This window comes from Salmo trutta, chromosome 18 (genome assembly GCF_901001165.1).
Source record: "Salmo trutta chromosome 18, fSalTru1.1, whole genome shotgun sequence".
NCBI classification, from domain to species: Eukaryota; Metazoa; Chordata; class Actinopteri; order Salmoniformes; family Salmonidae; genus Salmo; species Salmo trutta.
Window position 1 is genome coordinate 48062411 of NC_042974.1, and position 26624 is coordinate 48089034.

The following is a 26624-nucleotide window of genomic DNA, read 5'->3' on the forward strand; positions in this document are numbered from 1 at the left end:
AGACAGAGAGAGAGAAGAGAGGGAGCGGAAGAGACAGAGAGAGAAGAGAGGGAGCGGAAGAGACAGAGAAAGAGAAGAGAGGGAGCGGAAGAGACAGAGAAAGAGAAGAGAGGGAGCGGAAGAGACAGAGAGAGAGAAGAGAGGGAGCGGAAGAGACAGAGAGAGAGAAGAGAGGGAGCGGAAGAGACAGAGAGAGAGAAGAGAGGGAGCGGAAGAGACAGAGAGAGAGAAGAGAGGGAGCGGAAGAGACAGAGAGAGAGAAGAGAGGGAGCGGAAGAGACAGAGAGAGATAAGAGAGGGAGTGGAAGAGACAGAGAGAGAGAAGAGAGGGAGCGGAAGAGACAGAGAAAGAGAAGAGAGGGAACGGAAGAGACAGAGAGAGAGAAGAGAGGGAGCGGAAGAGACAGAGAGAGAGAAGAGAGGGAACGGAAGAGACAGAGAGAGAGAAGAGAGGGAGCGGAAGAGACAGAGAGAGAAGAGAGGGAGCGGAAGAGACAGAGAGAGAGAAGAGAGGGAGCGGAAGAGACAGAGAAAGAGAAGAGAGGGAGCGGAAGAGACAGAGAGAGAGAAGAGAGGGAGCGGAAGAGACAGAGAAAGAGAAGAGAGGGAACGGAAGAGACAGAGAGAGAAGAGAGGGAGCGGAAGAGACAGAGAGAGAGAAGAGAGGGAACGGAAGAGACAGAGAGAGAAGAGAGGGAGCGGAAGAGACAGAGAGAGAGAAGAGAGGGAACGGAAGAGACAGAGAGAGAGAAGAGAGGGAGCATGACAACACGCAATACAGAGACACAATGAAACAAATCACAGTCTCTCTTTCTACATTTCACCCCACTTCTCTGCCTCAACTGTTCTACTTTCTTATACTTTCTCCCTTCTTTCTCCTAGGGATGGGAATTGCCGCGGACGTCACGATACCATATTATCACGATACTTAGGTGCCGATACGATATGTATTGTGATTCAATTCTGTGATTTTATTGTAATTCGACGTTCCAAACATATTGCTCACCATATGTCTGCTGCAGACGGACAGAGAGAGACATGAGAACATGAGTTGGAAAGTAATGGAAATAAAAGTTCTGAAAATAAATTAGCTCCCTATTTAAAAAGAAGATGGAGAAGAATCCATGAAGGAAAATACTGGAGTTTTGGTGCAGGTACAGCAAAAATAATATTGTCAAAATGATACGATATGATATTTAGTAAAAAATAATATCCCAATATGTAACTGTATCCATTTTCCCCCCATCACCACTTTCTCCCCTTACCTCTGACTTATTTCCCTTACTCACAGCTACCTCTCTCCTTTATGTCCTACTCAATCCTTCTCTCTTCCTCCTCCCCCACCCCGTTTCTCTCTCTATTCCATTGGGAATATAACACCTCTTCCCACACAGATGGGACACCTTCACATATTCATGCCCTCTCACCTCCCACAAACACATTATTTATGTGCACACACACACACAGACCAATCTCCTCCCATCCCCACCCCCTATAGTGGGCATCAGGTGCAGAGCAGAGGAGGTCATTTCAATCAGCCTAATAACCCCACAGTCTCCTACCTCTACCCGACTATTGTAACATCCCCTCCATCCTATTAAAAACCCCCTCACACTATTTCCACAGCCCACAATCCAAACCTGCTCCCCACCATACACACCCCTACTGTCAGCCCCCAGACCCCCAGGCACCATGAATTAATGGACCGTGATATTAATGAACCAATAGGTCCGGCCGTGCCTGCAGGGACCAATGACTGACTGGATGAATAAAGTTGGCGCCTGGTTATATTAGTTAGTAATGGTTATTAGATGTGTACTGTCTTAATTTTAATTTCAAAAGTGCTTTTTGCTTAATAAATCAAGAAGCGGTGAATAAATAATGAGGTAGTGTGTGTGTGTGTGTGTGTCTGTGTGTGTGTCTCTGTGTGTGTGTGTGTGTGTTATTCTGTGTGTCTGTGTTAGAGTTTGTGTACCAGACCAATCCTGTTGTCAAGCATTAGCACGGAAACAAGCAAAGAACCACACCCCTCTTACCCGCCCCGAAAAATATTTCACACACACTCATCCTCTCTACCATTCTTTACCTCCCACTGTGCACAGTGTGTGTGTGTGTCTTACAGTACTTCCAGGCCCCTCAGTGCTCTGAAGGCTCCGTCCTCGATGCAGCCAATGTGGTTCTTATCCAACTGACTAGAGACACAACGGAGACAGAAACATTAGAAACACACACACACACACACATACACAAACACACACACAAACAAAGACAAACTAATGTGCAATGCACTGCAAAATGTTCTTGCTCTCTCCATCCCTCTCCCACCAATTTTAAACAGTCACATATATTAAATAAGCAGCCATTTGTAAACGTAATCGATAAACATAATCTATTCCAATACCAGCTACTCATCACAATAGCCCGATGGTCTAAAGCACTGTCATCAATCTTACAAACTATAGCATTTTCCCTATAGACCAGAAATAATCATCCACGCATGAATGCATGCAGGCAAAGACGTGCGTACACACACACACACACACACACACACACACACACACACACACACACACACACACTCTGTCCTCAGAGGGCAGATATAATCACTGATAGGGAGTACACTGAGTGTGGGTAAATCGATGGTAATATAGTCATCTCTCCTCATATAACCGTAGGAGAGTTAGGCACACAGTGCTGATTCTTTCTCTACTGTGATAGCATCATCAATCAGTATGTTTGTGTGCGTGCGTGCTTACATGTGTGTGTGTGTGTGCGTGCGTGCGTACGTGTGTGTGTGCGTGCGTGTGTGTGCGTACGTGTGTGTGCGTGCGTACGTGTGTGTGTGTGCGTGCGTGCGTATGTGTGTGCGTGTGTGTGCGTGCGCGTTAATCTCCAGCGATAGCAGTATAAATCACAGCTCCATCTGTGTACAGGGTGAAAGCTAACCCACTCTGTCACTGTGATATACTGATGCCACCTACAGTAACTGACTGGGGCTATGCTCATTAGCATACACAGAGCTGACCGACAGAGAGGCTCAATACAACGTGTGTGTCAGTGTGTGTCTGCATATGTGTGAATAAAACTGATCTGATATGATTAAAAATATGATATTATGAACAAGTACATGTTGCTCCTTTGTCTTAGTGTTATATGAGAGCATTCTGATGCTATGACAATATGATGTCGAGTTAGTATTGAGAGTGAAGAGACATGCATTCATTCATCCATGGATTATTTCATTGATTCACTAATCTGAGACTGAAGATTCCCTCACAGGTTCTTGATGTCTGTAGCTCCTCTGAAAGCCTTCCTGGGGATGGACTGGATGTTGTTCTCACTCAGATCTCTGTGAACACAACAACATGACAATGTTAGATCAAAGATACTGTACCCAACTTCTAAGCTTATACACACATATCACACAGCCAGGATAGATAGGGGCTTTGTAGGAGGGAACATTGTGGGAGCATTGTGACACGTTGGTAGTAGATGGGCTGAGTTTCCTTCATAAAAACGAGTTAAGACCCAGGTGAAGGCTCTCTTCTAGCCTGAACGGAATGTTGTTTTTATTTCATCGTACAGTAGTCCCTAACAAAGGCCAGAGAAAACCACTCAGCTGTGAGTAAAAGCTTCCTGAGGACTAAACAGGATTATTTTCTTCATCACGATGGAAAGAGAAAACATGGAAGTCATTCATCTGTGTAGCTGTATGTATCTGTGCCAAAAAGCCCTAGGTGTGGAGCGTCATGCAGAGGGCTGGAGTAGAGTAGGTAGCTGTTTTATTTAGTGTTCACTCATGCTAAAACATTTCCTAAGGACCCCTGTGAGACCCAGTGAGAGATGTCCTGCTCAATGCCTGCACACAAACCTTTCAAACAGGCAAAAGAGTAGGCAACCAAGAGAGGTCCTATTAGACATACATGGTGCATGGGTCCAGACAAAGAGGATTGAATGAAATGCTGCATGTGTGTGTGTGACAGAGAGAAGGGTTGTGTGTGTGTGTGTGTGTGTGTGTGTGTGTGTGTGTGTGTGTGTGTGTGTGTGTGTGTGTGTGTGTGTGTGTGTGTGACAGAGAGAAGGGTTGTGTGTGTGTGTGTGTGTGCGTGTGTGCATGCGTGCGTGCGTGTGTGTGTGTGTGTGTGTAGAGAGAGAGGTGAAGAGTGAGCGATGGAGTGAGTGGAGGGTTATAGTTAGGAGAGGAGGAAGGAAATAAAGAGAGAGAGAAACACAAGTAGCCATAGTTTTAATTAGCATGTCTTTGTTTGGTGGCTAAACGGTGTGCTAACCTCATTCAGAGAGAGGCTGTCCTTCTTGCCGTGACACACACACACACACACACACACACACACACACACACATACACACACACACGAGGGGCTCCTGTCTTATTCCCACAGCCCAATGGACATAAACAGAACACTCATGGCCCCCTTTAGAGAGGCCTACAGGATCTCTCTCCCTCCTTCTCTACCCCTGTCTCCCTCCCTCTCCCACTCTCTCTGGTTCATCTCACAGTTCTCCTTTGGTATGTTGATTTATGATTTCACAGACATGGTTTCAACATCATACAAAAGGAATGAAAAGATACCTGGTGCCACAGAGAACAGTAAGAGTTGTGCAATCTATCTAATGAATGGTTCCTTGTTTCTTTATACTCTAGCAGCAATTAAAACAGCCGTCTGCAGGCCGCTGCAAATATATCACAATTAATTGTGGTATTTGCACGGTTGCTATTTTGAATATCCATGACACTTACATTCCAGGTCAACCAGTAAACTTTTAAAATATGTCCACACACACACACACACACACACACACACACACACACACACACACACACACACACACACACACACACACACACACACACACACACACACACACACACATTCTCCAGTAGCAACTAAGAGGCAGGTCTTAACTGGGCTCTACTGTGAAGTTTGAGTGTTGTATTAGTAAATGATGGTAACATGCCATGACTTCACAGAAGAGCACAGTGATGAAATGAAAACATTCACCTTGAAAAAACTAGAGGAGAAGCAGGCCAATTATCTAAACAGAACAACATTCCTCACCTATAGACAGCAGCTTTACCTGGCTCCTGTTCAAGCTTGCGCATGTACGTTGACATGAGCCTTCTTCTCACCTTGTATTCACCTCTCTGGTGTTAAAACTGTAGTATGGTACTGACAGACTGTGTTATAACTCTCTGGTGTTAACACACTGTAGTATGGTACTGACAGACTGTGTTATAACTCTCTGGTGTTAACACACTGTAGTATGGTACTGACAGACTGTGTTATAACTCTCTGGTGTTAACACACTGTGTTATGGTACTGACAGACTGTGTTATAACTCTCTGGTGTTAACACTGGTATGGTATGGTACTGACAGACTATGTTATACCTCTCTGGTGTTAACACACTGTAGTATGGTACTGACAGACTGTGTTATAACTCTCTGGTGTTAACACACTGTGGTATGGTACTGACAGACTGTGTTATAACTCTCTGGTGTTAACACACTGCAGTATGGTACTGACAGACTGTGTTATAACTCTCTGGTGTTAACACTCTGTAGTATGGTACTGACAGACTGTGTTATAACTCTCTGGTGTTAACACTGGTATGGTATGGTACTGACATACCGTGTTATATTTCTCTGGTGTTAACACTGGTGTGGTATGATACTGACAGACTATGTTATACCTCTCTGGTGTTAACACACTGTAGTATGGTACTGACAGACTGTGTTATAACTCTCTGGTGTTAACACACTGCAGTATGGTACTGACAGACTGTGTTATAACTCTCTGGTGATAACACTGGTATGGTATGGTACTGACAGACTGTGTTATAACTCTCTGCTGTTAACACTCTGCAGTATGGTACTGACATACCGTGTTATATTTCTTTGGTGTTAACACTGGTGTGGTATGGTACTGACAGACCGTGTTATACCTCTCTGGTGTTAATACACTGTAGTATGGTACTGACAGACATTTTTATACCTCTCTGGTGTTAACACTCTGTGTTATGGTACTGACAGACTGTGTTATAACTCTCTGCTGTTAACACTCTGTTGTATGGTACTGACAGACCGTGTTATGCGTCTCTGGTGTTAACACTCTGTTGTATGGTACTGACAGACCGTGTTATACCTCTCTGGTGTTAACACTCTGTGTTATGGTACTGACAGACTGTGTTATAACTCTCTGGTGTTAACACACTGTAGTATGGTACTGACAGACCGTGTTATACCTCTCTGGTGTTAACACTGGTGTGGTATGATACTGACAGACTATGTTATACCTCTCTGGTGTTAACACACTGTAGTATGGTACTGACAGACTGTGTTATAACTCTCTGGTGTTAACACACTGCAGTATGGTACTGACAGACTGTGTTATAACTCTCTGGTGATAACACTGGTATGGTATGGTACTGACAGACTGTGTTATAACTCTCTGCTGTTAACACTAGTATGGTACTGACAGACTGTGTTATAACTCTCTGGTGTTAAAACTGTAGTATGGTACTGACAGACTGTGTTATAACTCTCTGGTGTTAAAACTGTAGTATGGTACTGACAGACATTTTTATACCTCTCTGGTGTTAACACTCTGTGGTATGGTACTGACAGACTGTGTTATAACTCTCTGGTGTTAACACACTGTGTTATGGTACTGACAGACTGTGTTATAACTCTCTGGTGTTAACACTGGTATGGTATGGTACTGACAGACTATGTTATACCTCTCTGGTGTTAACACACTGTAGTATGGTACTGACAGACTGTGTTATAACTCTCTGGTGTTAACACTCTGTAGTATGGTACTGACAGACTGTGTTATAACTCTCTGGTGTTAACACACTGTGTTATGTTACTGACAGACAGTGTTAATGGTCTGTTAATGACCGTGTTATGCCTCTCTGGTGTTAACACTCTGTGGTATGGTACTGACAGACTGTGTTATAACTCTCTGGTGTTAACACTCTGTTGTATGGTACTGACAGACTGTGTTATAACTCTCTGGTGTTAACACACTGTGTTATGGTACTGACAGACTGTGTTATAACTCTCTGGTGTTAACACTGGTATGGTATGGTACTGACATACCGTGTTATATTTCTCTGGTGTTAACACTGGTGTGGTATGATACTGACAGACTATGTTATACCTCTCTGGTGTTAACACACTGTAGTATGGTACTGACAGACTGTGTTATAACTCTCTGGTGTTAACACACTGCAGTATGGTACTGACAGACTGTGTTATAACTCTCTGGTGATAACACTGGTATGGTATGGTACTGACAGACTGTGTTATAACTCTCTGCTGTTAACACTAGTATGGTACTGACAGACTGTGTTATAACTCTCTGGTGTTAAAACTGTAGTATGGTACTGACAGACTGTGTTATAACTCTCTGGTGTTAAAACTGTAGTATGGTACTGACAGACATTTTTATACCTCTCTGGTGTTAACACTCTGTGGTATGGTACTGACAGACTGTGTTATAACTCTCTGGTGTTAACACACTGTGTTATGGTACTGACAGACTGTGTTATAACTCTCTGGTGTTAACACTGGTATGGTATGGTACTGACAGACTATGTTATACCTCTCTGGTGTTAACACACTGTAGTATGGTACTGACAGACTGTGTTATAACTTTCTGGTGTTAACACACTGTGTTATGTTACTGACAGACAGTGTTAATGGTCTGTTAATGACCGTGTTATGCCTCTCTGGTGTTAACACTCTGTGGTATGGTACTGACAGACTGTGTTATAACTCTCTGGTGTTAACACACTGTGTTATGGTACTGACAGACTGTGTTATAACTCTCTGGTGTTAACACTGGTATGGTATGGTACTGACAGACTATGTTATACCTCTCTGGTGTTAACACACTGTAGTATGGTACTGACAGACTGTGTTATAACTCTCTGGTGTTAACACACTGTGGTATGGTACTGACAGACTGTGTTATAACTCTCTGGTGTTAACACACTGCAGTATGGTACTGACAGACTGTGTTATAACTCTCTGGTGTTAACACTCTGTAGTATGGTACTGACAGACTGTGTTATAACTCTCTGGTGATAACACTGGTATGGTATGGTACTGACAGACTATGTTATACCTCTCTGGTGTTAACACACTGTAGTATGGTACTGACAGACTGTGTTATAACTCTCTGGTGTTAACACTCTGTAGTATGGTACTGACAGACTGTGTTATAACTCTCTGGTGTTAACACTGGTATGGTATGGTACTGACATACCGTGTTATATTTCTCTGGTGTTAACACTGGTGTGGTATGATACTGACAGACTATGTTATACCTCTCTGGTGTTAACACACTGTAGTATGGTACTGACAGACTGTGTTATAACTCTCTGGTGTTAACACACTGCAGTATGGTACTGACAGACTGTGTTATAACTCTCTGGTGATAACACTGGTATGGTATGGTACTGACAGACTGTGTTATAACTCTCTGCTGTTAACACTCTGCAGTATGGTACTGACATACCGTGTTATATTTCTTTGGTGTTAACACTGGTGTGGTATGGTACTGACAGACCGTGTTATACCTCTCTGGTGTTAATACACTGTAGTATGGTACTGACAGACATTTTTATACCTCTCTGGTGTTAACACTCTGTGTTATGGTACTGACAGACTGTGTTATAACTCTCTGCTGTTAACACTCTGTTGTATGGTACTGACAGACCGTGTTATGCGTCTCTGGTGTTAACACTCTGTTGTATGGTACTGACAGACCGTGTTATACCTCTCTGGTGTTAACACTCTGTGTTATGGTACTGACAGACTGTGTTATAACTCTCTGGTGTTAACACACTGTAGTATGGTACTGACAGACCGTGTTATACCTCTCTGGTGTTAACACACTGTAGTATGGTACTGACAGACATTTTTATACCTTTCTGGTGTTAACACTCTGTTGTATGGTACTGACAGACTGTGTTATACCTCTCTGGTGTTAACACTCTGTGTTATGGTACTGACAGACTGTGTTATACCTCTCTGGTGTTAACACTCTGTTGTATGGTACTGACAGACTGTGTTATACCTCTCTGGTGTTAACACTCTGTGTTATGGTACTGACAGACTGTGTTATAACTCTCTGGTGTTAACACTCTGTTGTATGGTACTGACAGACCGTGTTATGCCTCTCTGGTGTTAACACTCTGTGGTATGGTACTGACAGACCGTGTTATACCTCTCTGGTGTTAACATACTGTGTTATGGTACTGACAGACCATGTTAATGGTCTGTTAATGACATCTCCATCCAGACACAGAGATGAGACAAGACTTCCGGCACAGAGGTACACTGTGGTGTGTGTGAGTGTATATGAGTGTGTGTGTGTGTGTATGCATGCAGTTAATATATATATATAGTTAACAAGGCACATGTGTTAATTGAAATGCATTCCAGGTGACTACCTCATCAAGCTTGTTGAGAGAATGCCAAGAGTGTGTAAAGCTGTCAACAAGGCAAAGGGTGGCTACTTTGAAGAATCAAAAATATTAGATATATATTGATTTGTTTATCACTTTTTTGGTGACTAAATTACATGATTCCATATGTGTTATTTCATAGTTTTGATATCTCCACTATTATTCTATAATGTAGAAAATAGTAAAAAATAAAGAAAAACCCTGTCAAGTGTCAGTGTGCAGCGGGTAGGACGGAGTCAGGGGCAGGACACAGAACTGAGTAAAAACGTACTTTACTCGAATAAATCACAAACTAATTCCATACAGGGAAAACAATCCAGCTCGACACAAAAGAGCGACCACTTAACAAAGAACAAACACGCACAAAACCATGTGGGAACCAGAGGGTTAAATAGGGAATAAATTATAACGTAATGGAAACCAGGTGTGTACAATCAAGACAAAACAAATGGACAAAGAAACGTAGATCGGCGGTGGCTAGAAAGCCGGTGACGTCGACCGCCGAACGCCGCCCGAACAAGGAGAGGCACCAACTTCGGCAGAAGTCGTGACAGTACCCCCCCTTGATGTGCGGCTCCAGCAGCGCGTCAACACCGGCCTCGGGGACGACCCGGAGGACGAGGCGCAGGACGATCCGGGTGGAGACAGTGAAATTCCTGCAGTAAGGAAGGGTCCAGGATGTCCTCCACCGGCACCCAGCATCTCTCCTCCGGACCGTACCCCTCCCACTCCACAAGGAACTGAAGGCCCCTCGCCCTACGCCTTGAGTCCAGGATGGCTCGCACAGTATACGCCGGGGCCCCCTCGATGTCCAGAGGGGGCGGAGGAACCTCCCGCACCTCAGACTGCTGGAGCGGACCAGCCACCACCGGCCTGAGGAGAGACACATGGAACGAGGGGTTAATATGGTAATCAGGGGGAGCTGTAACCTATAACAACCTCGTTCAGTCTCCTCAGGACTTTAAATGGCCCCACAAACCGCAGACCCAGCTTCCGGCAGGGCAGGCGAAGGGGTAGGTTTCGGGTTGAGAGCCAGACCCGGTCCCTCGGTGCATACACCGGGGCCTTACTGCGGTGGCGGTCAGCGCTCGCCTTCTGCCACCTGATGGCCCGTTGCAGGCGCATATGGGCAGCGTCCCATGTCTCCTCCGAGCGCCGAAACCATTCATCCACCCGTTCCACAACGGAACACCACAGGAAACGCAGGAGAATCGATCAGGAAGAGACTAATTCTCTCCTCATGACCCTTCTGCGTTATCATACATAGTGGAGCTGTGACCTCCCTAATCAGCCCCGACCCTAAAGGACGACTATCTAAGGCATGTACAGGGAAGGGCACATCAACAGGAACAATAGGGATCCCTAATCTATATACAGTGGGGGGGAAAAGTATTTGATCCCTGCTGATTTTGTACGTTTGCCCACTGATAAAGAAAGGATCAGTCTATAATTTTAATGGTAGGTTTATTTGAATAGTGAGAGACAGAATAACAACAAAAAGATCCAGAAAAACGCATGTCAAAAAAGTTATAAATTGATTTGCATTTTAAAGAGGGAAATAAGTATTTGACCCCCTCTCAATCAGAAAGATTTCTGGCTCCCAGGTGTCTTTTATACAGGTAAGGAGCTGAGGTTAGGAGCACACTCTTAAAGGGAGTGCTCCTAACCGCAGCTTGTTACCTGTAAAAAAGACACCTGTCCACAGAAGCAATCAATCAATCAGATTCCAAACTCTCCACCATGGCCAAGACCAAAGAGCGCTCCAAGGATGTCAGGGACAAGATTGTAGACCTACACAAGGCTGGAATGGGCTACAAGACCATCGCCAAGCAGCTTGGTGAGAAGGTGACAACATTTGGTGCGATTATTCGCAAATGGAAGAAACACAAAATAACTGTCAATGTCCCTCGGCCTGGGGCTCCATGCAAGATCTCACCTCGTGGGGTTGCAATGATCATGAGAACGGTGAGGAATCAGCCCAAAACTACACGGGAGGATCTGGTCAATGATCTCAAGGCAGCTGGGACCATAGTCACCAAGAAAACAATTGGTAACACACTACGCTGTGAAGGACTGAAATCCTGCAGCGCCAGCAAGGTTCCCCTGCTCAAGAATACATATACATGCCCGTCTGAAGTTTGCCAATGAACATCTGAATGATTCAGAGGACAACTGGTGAAAGTGTTGGGGTCAGATGAGACCAAAATGGAGCTCTTTGGCATCAACTCAACTCGCCGTGTTTGGAGGAGGAGGAATACTGCCTATGACCCCAAGAACACCATCTCCACCGTCAAACATGGAGGTGGAAACATTATGCTTTGGGGGTGTTTTTCTGCTAAGGGGACAGGACAATTTCACCGCATCAAAGGGACGATGGACGGGGCCATGTACCGTCAAATCTTGGGTGAGAACATCCTTCCCTCAGCCAGGGCATTGAAAATGGGTAGTGGATGGGTATTCCAGCATGACAATGACCCAAAACACACAGCCAAGGCAACAAAGGAGTGGCTCAAGAAGAAGCACATTAAGGTCCTGGAGTGGCCTAGCCAGTCTCCAGACCTTAATCCCATAGAAAATCTGTGGAGGGAGCTGAAGATTTGAGTTGCCAAACGTCAGCCTCGAAACCATAATTTCTTGGAGAAGATCTGCAAAGAGGAGTGGGCCAAAATCCCTCCTGAGATGTGTGCAAACCTGGTGGCCAATTACAAGAAACGTCTGACCTCTGTGATTGCCAACAAGGGTTTTGCCACCAAGTACTAAGTCATGTTTTGCAGAGGGGTAAAGTACTTATTTCCCTCATTAAAATGCTTATCATTTTATAACATTTTTGACATGCGTTTTTCTGGATTTTTTTGTTGTTATTCTGTCTCTCACTGTTCAAATAAACCTACCATTAAAATTATAGACTGATCATTTCTTTGTTAGTGGGCAAACGTACAAAATCAGCAGGGGATCAAATACTTTTTTCCCCCACTGTAAGTGCAAATGAACGGTCAATAAAGTTCCCAGCTGCGCCTGAATCTACTAGCGCCTTATGCTGGGAATGCGGGGAAAACTCAGGAAATTCTATACATACACACATGTGCGCAACAGGGAGCTCTGGGTGAGTCGGGTGCCTACTCACCTGGGATGATCCACCAGTGCCCTGCCTGCTGCCTCGACTCCCTGGGGAACCTCCCCAGCACCAACCAGCAATATTACCTCTGCGGCCACATATGGTGCAGGAAACGCCCCCCCCCCCCTTCCGGTCACCCTCAGAGCAGCATCTCCGAGCTCCAAAGGTGTAGGGTGATGGAATGGACGGGCCCCGATCCGGACGTCCGCGGGTGGCCAATAGGGTATCCATCCGGATGGATAAATCCACCAGCTGGTCGAGGGTAAGGGTGGTGTCCATGCATTCCAGCTCCCGACGAACGTCCTCACGTAGACTGCACCGGTAATGGTCGATCAGGGCCCCTTCATTCCATCCCGCGCTGGCTGCCAGGGTCCTGAAGTCCAGTGCAAAGTCCTGTCACACTGGCTATGAGTGTGCAGCGGGTAGGACGGAGTCAGGGGCAGGACACAGAACTGAGTAAAAATGTACTTTACTCGAATAAATCACAAACTAATTCCATACAGGGAAAACAATCCAGCTCAACACAAAAGAGCAACCACTTAACAAAGAACAAACACGCACAAAACCATGTGGGAACCAGAGGGTTAAATAGGGAATAAATTATAACGTAATGGAAACCAGGTGTGTACCATCAAGACAAAACAAATGAACAAAGAAATGTAGATCGGTGGCGGCTAGAAAGCCGGTGACGTCGACCGCTGAACGCCGCCCGAACAAGGAGAGGCACCAACTTTGGCGGAAGTTGTGACAAACCCTTAAATGAGTAGGTATGTCCAAACTTTTAACTGGTATTGTATATATACAGTGGCTTGCGAAAGTATTCACCCCCCGTGGCATTTTTCATATTTTGTTGTCTTACAACCTGAAATTAAAGTTGTTTTTGGGGGGTTTGTATAATTTCATTTACGCAACATGCCTACCACTTTGAAGATGCAAAATATTTTTTCTTGTGAAACAAACAAGAAATAAGACAAAAAACTGAAAACTTGAGCGTGCATAATTATTCACCCCCCCCCCCAAAGTCAATACTTTGTAGAGCCACCTTTTGCAGCAATTACAGCTGCAAGTCTCTTGGGGTATGTCTCTATAAGCTTGGCACATATAGCCACTGGGATTTTTGCCCATTCTTCAAGGCAAACTGCTCCAGCTCTTTCAAGTTGGATGGGTTCTGCTGGTGAACAGCAATCTTTAAGTCATACCACAGATTCTCAATTGGATTGAGGTCTGGGCTTTGACTAGGCCATTCCAAGACATTTAAATGTTTCCCCTTAAACCACTCAACCACTCAACTAAGCATACTTGCTTTAGCAGTATGCTTAGGGTCATTGTCCTACTGGAAAGTGAACCTCCGTCCCAGTCTCAAATCTCTGGAAGACTGAAACAGGTTTCCCTCAAGAATTTCCCTGTATTTTGTGCCATCCATCATTCCTTCAATTCTGACCAGTTTCAAAGTCCCTGTCGATGAAAAACATCCCCACAGCATGATGCTGCCACCACCATACTTCACTGTAGGGATGGTATTCTCGGGATGATGAGAGGTGTTGGGTTTGCGCCAGACATAACGTTTTCCTTGATGGCCAAAAAGCTACATTTCAGTCTCATCTGACCAGAGTACCTTCTTCCATATGTTTTGGGAGTCTCCCACATGCCTTTTGGCGAACATAAAACGTGTTTGCTTATTTTTTTCTTTATTAATAGCTTTTTTCTGGCCACTCTTCTGTAAATCGCAGCTCTCTGGAGTGTACGGCTTAAAGTGGTCTTATGGACATATACTCCAATCTCCGCTGTGGAGCTTTGCAGCTCCTTCAGGGTTATCTTTGATCTCTTTGTTGCCTCTTTGATTAATGCCCTCCTTGCCTGGTCCGTGAATTTTGGTGGGCGGCCCTCTCTTGGCAGGTTTGTTGTGGTGCCACATTCTTTCAATTTTTTTAATAATGGATTTAATGGTGCTCCGTGGGAAGTTTCTGATATTTTTTTATAACCCAACCCTGATCTGTACTTCTCTACAACTTTGTCCCTGACCTGTTTGGAGATCTCCTTGGTCTTCATGGTGCCCCTTGCTTAGTGGTGTTGCAGACTCTGGGGCCTTTCAGAACAGGGGTTTTTATACTGAGATCATGTGACAGATCATGTGACACTTAGATTGCACACAGGTGGACTTAATTTAACAAATTATGTGACTTCTGAAGGTAATTGGTTGCACAAGATCTTATTTAGGGGCTTCATAGCAAAGGCGGTGAATACATTTGCACGCATTACTTTTCCTTTTTACATTTTAATTTTGTATTTAAACAAGTAATTTTTTCATTTCACTTCACCAATTTGGACTATTTTGTGTATGTCCATTAAATGAAATCCAAATAAAAATTCATTTAAATTACAGGTTGTAATGCAACAAAATAGGAAAAACGCCAAGGGGGATGAATACTTTTGCAAGGCGCTGTATATACACTACCGGTCAAAAGGTTTAGAACACCTACTCATTCAAGGGGGGATGCCAAGAGTGTGCAAAGCTGTCATCAAGGCAAAGTGTGGTTATTTGAAGAATCTCAAATACATTTTGATTTGTTTAACAATTTTGGTTACTACATGATTCCATGTGTGTTATTTCATAAATGTGATGTCTTCACTATTATTCTACAATGTAGAAAATAGTAAAAATAAAGAAAAATCCTTGAATGAGAAGGTGTTTTAAATCTTTTGACCGGAAGTGTATATATATATATACAGTGCCTTCGGAAAGTATTCAGACCCCTTGACTTTTCCACATTTGTTACGTTACAGCCTTATTCTAAAATTCATTAAATTGCTTTATTTCTAATCAATCTACACACAATACACCATGATGACAGAGAAAAAACTTTTTTTATTTTTTTATTTGTGCAAATTTATTACAAGCAAAACACTGAAATGGTAACAAGCTTTGTACCACTCCAGCCAACGCTTGGCAATGCACATGGCGATCTTAGGATTGTGTGCAGATGCTCGGCCATGAAAACCCATTTCATGAAGCTCCCGATGAACAGTTCATGTGGTGACGTTGCTTCCAGAGGCAGTTTGGAACTCGGTTGTGAGGACAGACAATTTTTACATACTAGGCGCTTCAGCACTCGGCGGTCCCGTTCTGTGAGCTTGTGTGGTCTACCACATTGCGGCTGAGTCGTTGTTGCTCCTAGACATTTCCAGTTCACAATAACAGCACTTACAGTTGACAGGACAGTGCTAGCAGGGACGAAATGTAACGAACTGACTTCTTGGATAGGTAGCATCCTATGACGGTACCACGTTGAAAGTCACTAAGCTCTTCAGTAAGGCCATTCTACTGTGAATATTTGTCTATGGAGATTGCATGGCTATGTGTCAGCAACGGGTGTGGCTGAAATAGCCGAATCAACAAATTTCAAGGGGTGTCCACATACTTTTGTATGTATAGTGTATACAGTTGAAATCGGAAGTTTAAATACACCTTAGGCAAATACATTTAAACTCAGTTTTTCACAATTCCTGACATTTAATCCTAGTAAAAATTCAATGTCCTAGGTCAGTTAGGATCACCACTTTATTTTAAGAATGGGAAATGTCAGAATAATAGTAGAGAGAATAATTTTTTCAGATTTTATTTCTTTCATCACATTCCCAGTGGGTCAGAAGTTTACATACACTCAATTAGTATTTGGTAGCATTGCCTTTAAATTGTTAAACTTGGGTCAAACGTTTTGGGTAGCCTTCCACAAGCTTCCCACAATAAGTTGGGTGAATTTTGTCCCATTCCTCCTGACAGAGCTGGTGTAACTGAGTCAGGTTTGTAGGCCTCCTTGCTCGCACAAGCTTTTTCAGTTCTTCCCACAAATGTTCTATAGGATTGAGGTCAGGGCTTTGTGATGGCCACTCCAATACCTTGACTTTGTTGTCCTTAAGCCATTTTGCCACAACTTTGGAAGTATGCTTGGGGTCATTGTCCATTTGGAAGACCCATTAGCGACCAAGCTTTAACTTCCTGACTGACTTCTTGAGATGTTGCTTCTATATATTCACATAATTTTCTTTCCTCATGATGCCATCTATTTTGGAGCAGTGGCTTCTTCCTTGCTGAGCGGCCTTTCAGGTTATGTCGAAAAAGGACTCGTTTTACTGTGGATATAGATACTTTATACCTGTTTCCTCCAGCATCTTCACAATATCCTTTGCTGTTGTTCTGGTATTGATTTGCACTTTCGCACCAAAGTACGTTAATCTCTAGGAGACAGAACGAGTCTCCTTTTCCCATGATGTCAAGCAAAGAGGCACTGAGTTTGAAGGTACGCCTTGAAATACATCCACAGGTACACCTCCAATTGACTCAAATGATGTCAATTAGCCTATCAGAAGCTTCTAAAGCCATCATTTTCTGGGATTTTCCAAGCTGTTTAAAGGCACACTTAGTGTATGTAAACTCCTGACCTACTGGAATTGTGATACAGTGAATTATAAGTGAAATAATCTGTCTGTAAACAATTGTTGGAAAAATTACTTGTGTCATGCACAAAGTAGATGTCCTAACCGACTTGCCAAAGCTACAGTTTATTAACAAGAAATTTGTGGAGTGGTTGAAAAAACAAGTTTTAATGACTCCAACCTAGGTGTATATAAACTTCCGACTTCAACTGTATATTTGTGTGTGTGTGTACGTACAGGTGCATACGTATGCGTGTGTGTGTGTGTGTGTCTGTATGTGTTTGACCCTGCAGTCAGATAAGATATCCTCTCTAGGGGAGGTGGGACGAAATCGTCCCACACTATTCAACAGCCAGTGACAAATCAGAGCGCCAAATTTAAAACCTCAAAATGTCATAATTCAATGTTCTCAAACATAGGACTATTTTACACCCCTTTATAGATGGTGTAAAACTCTAAAGTTTCTAAAACTGTTTGAATGGTGTCTGTGAGTATAACAGAACTCATATGGCAGGCCAAAACCTGAGAAGATTCCATACAGGAAGTGCCCTGTTATACTCACAGACACCATTCAAACAGTTTTAGAAACTTTAGAGTGTTTTCTATCCAAATCTACTAATTATATGCATTTTCTAGTTTCTGGGCAGGAGTAGTAACCAGATTAAATTGGGTACGTTTTTTATCCGGCTGTGAAAATACTGCCCCCTATCCCAAAGAAGATATGAGATTTGAGATGAGGTGAGGAAATGAGACAAGCTTCCAGTACAGAAGAACATGGAGCAGAACAATGCATTGCTAAGTAACAGCTTTATGGCCGTAGCTCACTATCTCACTGTCAAGCAAAGAAGAAAATGCACTTGTGGCCGGGGATTTTGATGCAGGGAAACTGAAAACGTTTGAACAAATTTTTACCAGCATGTCACCTGTGCCAGTAGAGACAACAAAACTCTAGACCACCTTAACTCCACACACAGAAACACATGCAAGGCTCTCCTTCACCCTCCCTTTGGCAAATCTGACCATAACTCTATCCTCCTGATTCCTGCTTACAAGCAAAAACTCAAACAGGAAGTAAAACAGGCCCGTCCCCAGGTGGTGAGGGTAGGCAACAACACATCCGCCACACTGACCCTCAACGCGGGGGCCCCTCAAAGGTGCGTGCTTAGTCCCTTCCTATACTTTCTGTTCTCCTACGGCTGCGCACAACTCCAACACCATCATTACCTTAGCTGACGACACAACGGGGGTAGGCCTGATCACTGACGACGATGAGACCATCTATAGAGAGGAGGTCAGAGACCTGGCAGTGTGGTGCCAGGACAACAACCTCTTCTTCAACGTCAACAAGACAAAGGATCTGATGGTGGACTACAGGAAACGGAGGGCCGAGCACGCCCCCATCCACATCGACAGGGCTGTAGTGACGCAGGTCGAGAGCATCAAGTTCCTCTGAGTCCACATCCCTAAGGAATTAACAAGCTGTTTAATTAATTGTTACTTTTATTTTCTATTTTTTACTTTTTTTTCTTCTTATAACTTCTTAAAGCATTGTTGGTTAAGGGCTTGTAATTAAGCATTTCACTGTAAGGTCTACACCTGTTGTATTCGGCGCAAGTGACAAATAAAATTAGATTTGAAGAGGGCACAACAACGCCTCTTCTGCCTTAAAAGGCTGAAAAGATTTGTCATGGGCCCTCAGATCCTCAAAAAGTATACAGCCGCACCATTGAGAGCATCTTGACTGGTTGCATCAGCGCTTGGTATAGCAGACTGCAAGGAGCTACAGAGGGTAGTGTGTACAGCCCAGTACATCACTGTGGCCGTGCTCCCTGCCATCCAGGACCGCTATACCAGGCGGTGTCAGAGGAAGGCGCAAAAAATTGTCAAAGACACCAGTCACCCAAGTCACAGACTGTTCTCTCTGCTACCGCACAGCAAGTGGTACTGATGCACCAAGTCTGAAACGAAGAGACTATTAAATAGTTAACAAAATAGCTACCCATACTATTTGCATTGACCCTCTTTGCGCTAACTCTTTTGACTCATCACATACGGTGCTGCTAATGTTTATTATCTATCCTGTTGCCTAGTCACTTTACCCCTACCTATATGTACATATCTACCTCAATTACCTCGTACCCCTGCACATCGTCTCGGTACTGGTTCCCCGTGTATGTAGCCAAGCTACCGTTACTCATTATGTATTTATTCCTCGTGTTCTACATTTTTTTTCTCTCTGCATTGTTGGGAAGTAAGCATTTCACTGTTAGTCTACACCACAGGTGGCACTTTAATTGGAGAGGACGGGCTGGTGGTAAGGGTTGGAGTGGAATGAATGGAACGGTATTAAATACATCAAACACATGGAAATGGTTTCCACGTGTTTGATGCCATTCCATTAGTTCCGTTCCAGCCGTTATTATGAGCCGTCCCCCCCTCAGCCGTGCCTCAGCAGCCTCCACTGGTCTACACCTGTTGTTTACGAAGCATTTGATTTGATTTGATTACACTGCCAGAGAGCGAGAGAGAGAGAGAGAGAGAGAGAGAGAGAGAGAAAGAGAGAGCGGGGAGATAGGGAGAGAAAGAAAGAAACAGACAGAGAAAGAGAGAAAGGGGGTGGATAGGGAGGGAGGGAAAGAAAGAAACAGACACAGAGAGAGAGAGAGAGAGATGGCGACTGTGACAATAGAAATAGGATTGTGTGTGTGTAAGTGGAATGAGAGGCAGAATTGACAGCATAGTGGTGAAATCAGCATGGTAAACCTCCCATAATCCTGTTAGCACGCTTTAATACGATTGGACAGGGCTTACACAGCGCCCCTGGAGCTGCCGTCTGATTGGATTAGGCACCATGGTCGTGGGGGGTTGGTGTGCATGTGTGTGTGTCTAGGGTTAATTGTAAACCCTGAAAGAACGCTAATGAGAGACCTATCTCCTTCCGCCAAAAACACTCTCTCTCCCCCTCCCTCCCTCTCTCTCATGTGCTTTATTCCTCTGTGTCCTTTTTCGCTCCCCTCCCCTCTTTATCCCTTCTCTCCCTCTTCTTTCGCTTTCTCCCTCTTTCTAACTTCCCACTCTGTCAGCTCTATGCCTCTCTTTGACTTCCCTCCTTCTCCCCCTCTCCCTCTCTCCCTGTCACTTATAACATGGTTTGGGCTCTGTGATATACTGTGGTCTTTAAGGATTTATCCACTGGGTCAACTTGTCTCAGGGAGCCAGAGATATATTAAATTTAGCAACTCTACATTTCTGAATTTGCACATTCTCAAAATGGCAAACAAGACATTTCTGTGGCTCGCCAATGCTGTGTTTTACATATCTGGTGGTCTTTCTGAGTTGAGTTCTGATTGACTGTGTGTAACATTTTTAAAAGAGTTATGCTGATGCGTTTAACAGTAGACATGTTGATATGTTGATGTGAAAGCAGTCGCCACAGAGAGAGGAGAATAGGCCATGAGTCTCCATCATGCACTTATTCTGACTATGAATCTCAGGGTGCAGAAATGCCAACTAGACCACCATACTGCACAACTGGCACACAGCCTGACACTGACAACAAACACAATGCCTGAAAACAATGATAGCTGTATGAGAAATGGCATGAGAAAGAACACATTTCTTCTCTCGTGTTAGGTTCTTCTTCTCTCTAAATGCACTGAAGACAGAGAGTCTCTCATTCCATCTGTAAAAAAAGTTCCTTTCTCTCCTCAACTCGTTCTCTCCTGTGGGTTATTACACAGAGAGAGAGAGAGAGAGAGAGAGGTCTGCTCAGTCTCTGGATGGTGGCACAAGAGCGTATCTATTTTTATTTCACCTTTATTTAACCAGGTAGGAGAGTTGAGAACAACTTCTCATTTATAACTGTGACCTGGCCAAGATAAAGCAAAGCAGTGCGACAAAAACAACAACATAGAGTTACACATAAACAAACGTACAGTAAATAACACAATCGAAAAATCTATGTACTGTGTGTGCAAATGTAGTAAGGTTAGGGAGGTAAGGCAATAAATAGGCCATAGAGGTGAAATAATTACAATTTAGCATTAACACTGGAGTGATAGATGTGCAGATGATGATGTGCAAGTAGAGATACTGGGGTGCAAAAGAGCAAAAAAATAAATAACAAAATGGGGATGAGGTAGTTGGGTGTGCTATTTACAGATTGGCTGTGTACAGGTACAGTGATCGGTAAGCTGCTCTGACAGCTAAGGCTTAAAGTTAGTGAGGGAGATATAAGTCTCCAGCTTCAGTGATTTTTGAAATTCGTTGCAGTCATTGGCAGCAGAGAACTGGAAGGAAAGGCGGCCAAATGAGGTGTTGGCTTTGGGGATGACCAGTGCAATATACCTGCTGGAGCGCGTGCTACGGGTGGGTGTTGCTATGGTGACCAGTGAGCTGAGATAAGGCGGGGATTTACCTAGCAAAGACTTATAGATGACCTGGAGCCAGTGGGTTTGGCGACAAATATGTAGCGAGGGCCAGCCAACGAGAGCATACAGGTCGCAGTGGTGGGTAGTGTATGAGGCTTTGGTGACAAAACGGATGGCACTGTGATAGACTACATCCAATTTGCTGAGTTCTGTTGGACGCTATTTTGTAAATGACATCGCCGAAGTCAAGGATCGTCATTTTTACAAGGGTATGTTTGGCAGCATGAGTGAAGGATGCTTTGTTGTGAAATAGGAAGCCGATTCTAGATTTAATTTTAGATTGGAGATGCTTAATGTGAGTCTGGAAGGAGAGTTTACAGTCTAACCAGACACCTAGGTATTTGTAGTTGTCCATATATTCTAAGTGAAAACCGTCCAGACTAGTGATGCTATGCGGACGGGCAAATGCGGGCAGCAATCGGTTGAAGAGCATGCATTTCGTTTTACTAGCATTTAAGAGCAGTTGGAGGCCATCTATCTAGTGTATCTGTGTGTGTGTGTGTGTGTGTGTGTGGCTCCTGGCTGTATTGGTGGCTCAAGCTTTAGGGTAGGTATCATCAACTAGATTCAGCCGCGGCACGATGTTTTCTTGAGCGGAGAGTCGGGGGGCCGGAACATAATTACAAAAAATCTGTAGACTGCAAATTGACCACAAGAAGCCCAAACAGATATATAATGTTTGACTAAAATACAGTCATTTTAAACCTTGCTTACATTTGTATATGATCACATTTCTCTCTATTATGCATGGAAATACTTGGGAACACATTTCTTAAATTAAGATCACTTAGAGCTCAACCTTAATGGTCCCATGGAATGTGTCAGAGCCACCCTCTCACAGACATCACTTTGAAGGTAGAGAAACATATTAGTGATGTTATAATGATGTCTGAGTCAGTGGCCCAGAACATCACAGGCCTTTAGCCTTATTGCTCTGCACATCAGTCTCAGGTTAAAGCCTCTCTGATGATGGAATTTAAAGCTGTTATTGTGTCATACTAATCAGAAAACACCTACAACCTTTGTTTCTCAATTTACTTGCCTAGTGTGTGTGTGTGTGTGTGTGTGAAAAAGTGAGAGAGGAAATGTCCGAGTGCTGTTTTAGATTTACCTCAGTTGACCTAGTTTGATACTCCCAGTTAATTCCTATTGTACCCTAACAATGGTGTAGCACGTGATTTCAGGCGTGTCGTTACACATGCAAACAGACACACATATTGACCAACATAAACACATTTCTTTTTTTATCATTTTTTTATTTGTATATTTATTTATTTTTTGTATAAATATATTTTTTATTTGTATATATTTGTACATATCCGGTACCCTTTTTCTCCCCAATTTCAGCCACACCAATGTGTCAGCCTGCAGGTGCCCGGCCCGCCACAAGGAGTCTCTAGAGCGCAATGAGCCAAGTAAAGCCTCCCGGCCAAACCCTCCCCGAACCCGGACGATTCTGAGCCAATTATGCACCGCCCTATGGGACTCCCGATCATGGCCGGTTGTGATACAGCCCGGAAACAAACCTGGGTCTGTAGTGACGCCTCTTGCACTGCGATGCAGTGCCTTAGACCGCTGCGCCACTCGAGAGGCCCAACATAAACCCATTTCAATAACAATCGCTACCAACCTTTTGCACCAGTAATGTGTGTGTATCAGGCGTTGCGTTAGGCGCCTATGTCTGGAGATTATACTAGATTACATCAGTATCGGAGTAGATTACCAGTTAAACAGAGGTTATAATTGCAATAGCACTATGCAGGGTAATGTCTGGTCTCTGTCTGATTCACTTCATTTACCTCAGATCATTATCTTACTTCAGTCTGTTGCTCCACATCAAGCCATACGGTCCCATTGACATGGCTGACATTTCACAATGTCTCCTGGCCAACCAGCTGTCTGTTCAGGGCCCTAAATCAGCCAGATGTGCTGATATTTTAATTATCTGGTTAAGTGGTGGTACTGACGGACAAGGGAGAGAAATAACAACCTAAACTGCAGACTCTGCCGTTTTCTGGGTGGTAGTGAGATGGTTCTCTGTCTCTCTCTTGTCGTCACTCTCTGCATGACACAGCTCAGAAACAAATACGGATTTGACTGGCTCATTATCCAAAGACCCTCTATCTACAGTATATCCATTAGTCCTACTAGAGGTCTACACCTCACCACCCCTCTATCTACAGTATATCCATTAGTACTACTAGAGGTCTACACCTCACCACCCCTCTATCTACAGTATATCCATTAGTACTACTAGAGGTCTACACCTCACCACCCCTCTATCTACAGTATATCCATTAGTACTACTAGAGGTCTACACCTCACCACCCCTCTATCTACAGTATATCCATTAGTACTACTAGAGGTCTACACCTCACCACCCCTCTATCTACAGTATATCCATAAGTACTACTAGAGGTCTACACCTCACCACCCCTCTATCTACAGTATATCCATTAGTACTACTAGAGGTCTACACCTCACCACCCCTCTATCTACAGTATATCCATTAGTACTACTAGAGGTCTACACCTCACCACCCTTCTATCTACAGTATATCCATTAGTACTACTAGAGGTCTACACCTCACCACCCCTCTATCTACAGTATATCCATTAGTACTACTAGAGGTCTACACCTCACCACCCTTCTATCTACAGTATATCCATTAGTCCTACTAGAGGTCTACACCTCACCACCCCTCTATCTACAGTATATCCATTAGTACTACTAGAGGTCTACACCTCACCACCCTTCTATCTACAGTATATCCATAAGTACTACTAGAGGTCTACACCTCACCACCCCTCTATCTACAGTATATCCATTAGTACTACTAGAGGTCTACACCTCACCACCCTTCTATCTACAGTATATCCATAGTACTACTAGAGGTCTACACCTCACCACCCCTCTATCTACAGTATATCCATTAGTACTACTAGAGGTCTACACCTCACCACCCCTCTATCTACAGTATATCCATTAGTACTACTAGAGGTCTACACCTCACCACCCCTCTATCTACAGTATATCCATTAGTACTACTAGAGGTCTACACCTCACCACCCTTCTATCTACAGTATATCCATAAGTACTACTAGAGGTCTACACCTCACCACCCCTCTATCTACAGTATATCCATTAGTACTACTAGAGGTCTACACCTCACCACCCTTCTATCTACAGTATATCCATAAGTACTACTAGAGGTCTACACCTCACCACCCCTCTATATACAGTATATCCATTAGTACTACTAGAGGTCTACACCTCACCACCCCTCTATCTACAGTATATCCATTAGTACTACTAGAGGTCTACACCTCACCACCCCTCTATCTACAGTATATCCATTAGTACTACTAGAGGTCTACACCTCACCACCCCTCTATCTACAGTATATCCATTAGTCCTACTAGAGGTCTACACCTCACCACCCCTCTATCTACAGTATATCCATTAGTAGTACTAGAGGTCTACACCTCACCACCCCTCTATCTACAGTATATCCATTAGTACTACTAGAGGTCTACACCTCACCACCCCTCTATCTACAGTATATCCATTAGTACTACTAGAGGTCTACACCTCACCACCCCTCTATCTACAGTATATCCATTAGTACTACTAGAGGTCTACACCTCACCACCCCTCTATCTACAGTATATCCATTAGTAGTACTAGAGGTCTACACCTCACCACCCCCCTCTATCTACAGTATATCCATTAGTACTACTAGAGGTCTACACCTCACCACCCCTCTATCTACAGTATATCCATTAGTACTACTAGAGGTCTACACCTCACCACCCCTCTATCTACAGTATATCCATTAGTACTACTAGAGGTCTACACCTCACCACCCCTCTATCTACAGTATATCCATTAGTACTACTAGAGGTCTACACCTCACCACCCTTCTATCTACAGTATATCCATTAGTACAACTAGAGGTCTACACCTCACCACCCCTCTATCTACAGTATATCCATTAGTACTACTAGAGGTCTACACCTCACCACCCCTCTATCTACAGTATATCCATTAGTACTACTAGAGGTCTACACCTCACCACCCCTCTATCTACAGTATATCCTACCTAGAGGTCTACCCCAACCACCCCTCTATCTACAGTATAGCATTAGTACTACTAGAGTCTACACCTCACCACCCCTCTATCTACAGTATATCCATTAGTACTACTAGAGGTCTACACCTCACCACCCCCTCTATCTACAGTATATCCATTAGTACTACTAGAGGTCTACACTCACACCCCTCTATCTACAGTATATCCATTAGTACTACTAGAGGTTCTACACCTCACCACCCCTCTATCTACAGTAGTATCCGATTAGTACTACTAGAGGTCTACACCTCACCACCCCTCTATCTACAGTAATATCCATTAGTACTACTAGAGGTCTACACCTCACCACCCCTCTATCTACAGTATATCCATTAGTACTACTAGAGGTCTACACCTCACCACCCCTCTATCTACAGTATATCCATTAGTAACTACAGAGGTCTACACCTCACCACCCTCTATCTACAGTATATCCATTAGTACTACTAGAGGTTCTACACCTCACCACCCCTCTATCTACAGTATATCCATTAGTACTACTAGAGGTCTACACCTCACCACCCTTCTATCTACAGTATATCCATTTAGTACTACTAGAGGTCTACACCTCACCACCCTCTATCTACAGTATATCCATTAGTACTACTAGAGGTCTACACCTCACCACCCCTCTATCTACAGTATATCCATTAGTACTACTAGAGGTCTACACCTCACCACCCCTCTATCTACAGTATATCCATTAGTACTACTAGAGGTCTACACCTCACCAACCCCTCTATCTACCAGTATATCCATAGTACTACTAGAGGTCTACACCTCACCACCCCTCTATCTACAGTAATATCCATTAGTACTACTAGAGGTCTACACCTCACCACCCCTCTATCTACAGTATATCCATTAGTACTACTAGAGGTTCTACACCTCACCACCCCGCTATCTACAGTATATCCATTAGTACTACTAGAGGTCTACACCTCACCACCCCCGCTATCTACAGTATATCCATTAGTACTACTAGAGGTCTACACCTCACCACCCCTCTATCTACA

The 26624-nt window shown here is 43.8% G+C and overlaps 1 protein-coding gene across 9 annotated transcripts in view; it reads right to left on the bottom strand.

The window, feature by feature from the left end:
* Positions 1–26624, bottom strand: part of LOC115153405 (slit homolog 1 protein) — a 166661-nt gene that overhangs the window by 74160 nt on the left and 65877 nt on the right. For all 9 annotated transcript variants that reach the window (XR_003867690.1, XM_029698828.1, XM_029698826.1 and 6 more), the window contains exons 5-6: positions 3278–3349; positions 2121–2192 (exon numbers count right to left, since the gene is read on the bottom strand). Coding sequence is in view for 8 of the 9 variants with exons in the window: in XM_029698828.1 (XP_029554688.1) it covers positions 2121–2192; positions 3278–3349 (144 nt within the window). In the remaining variant the exon portion in view is untranslated. The remainder of the gene's footprint in view (positions 1–2120; positions 2193–3277; positions 3350–26624) is intronic.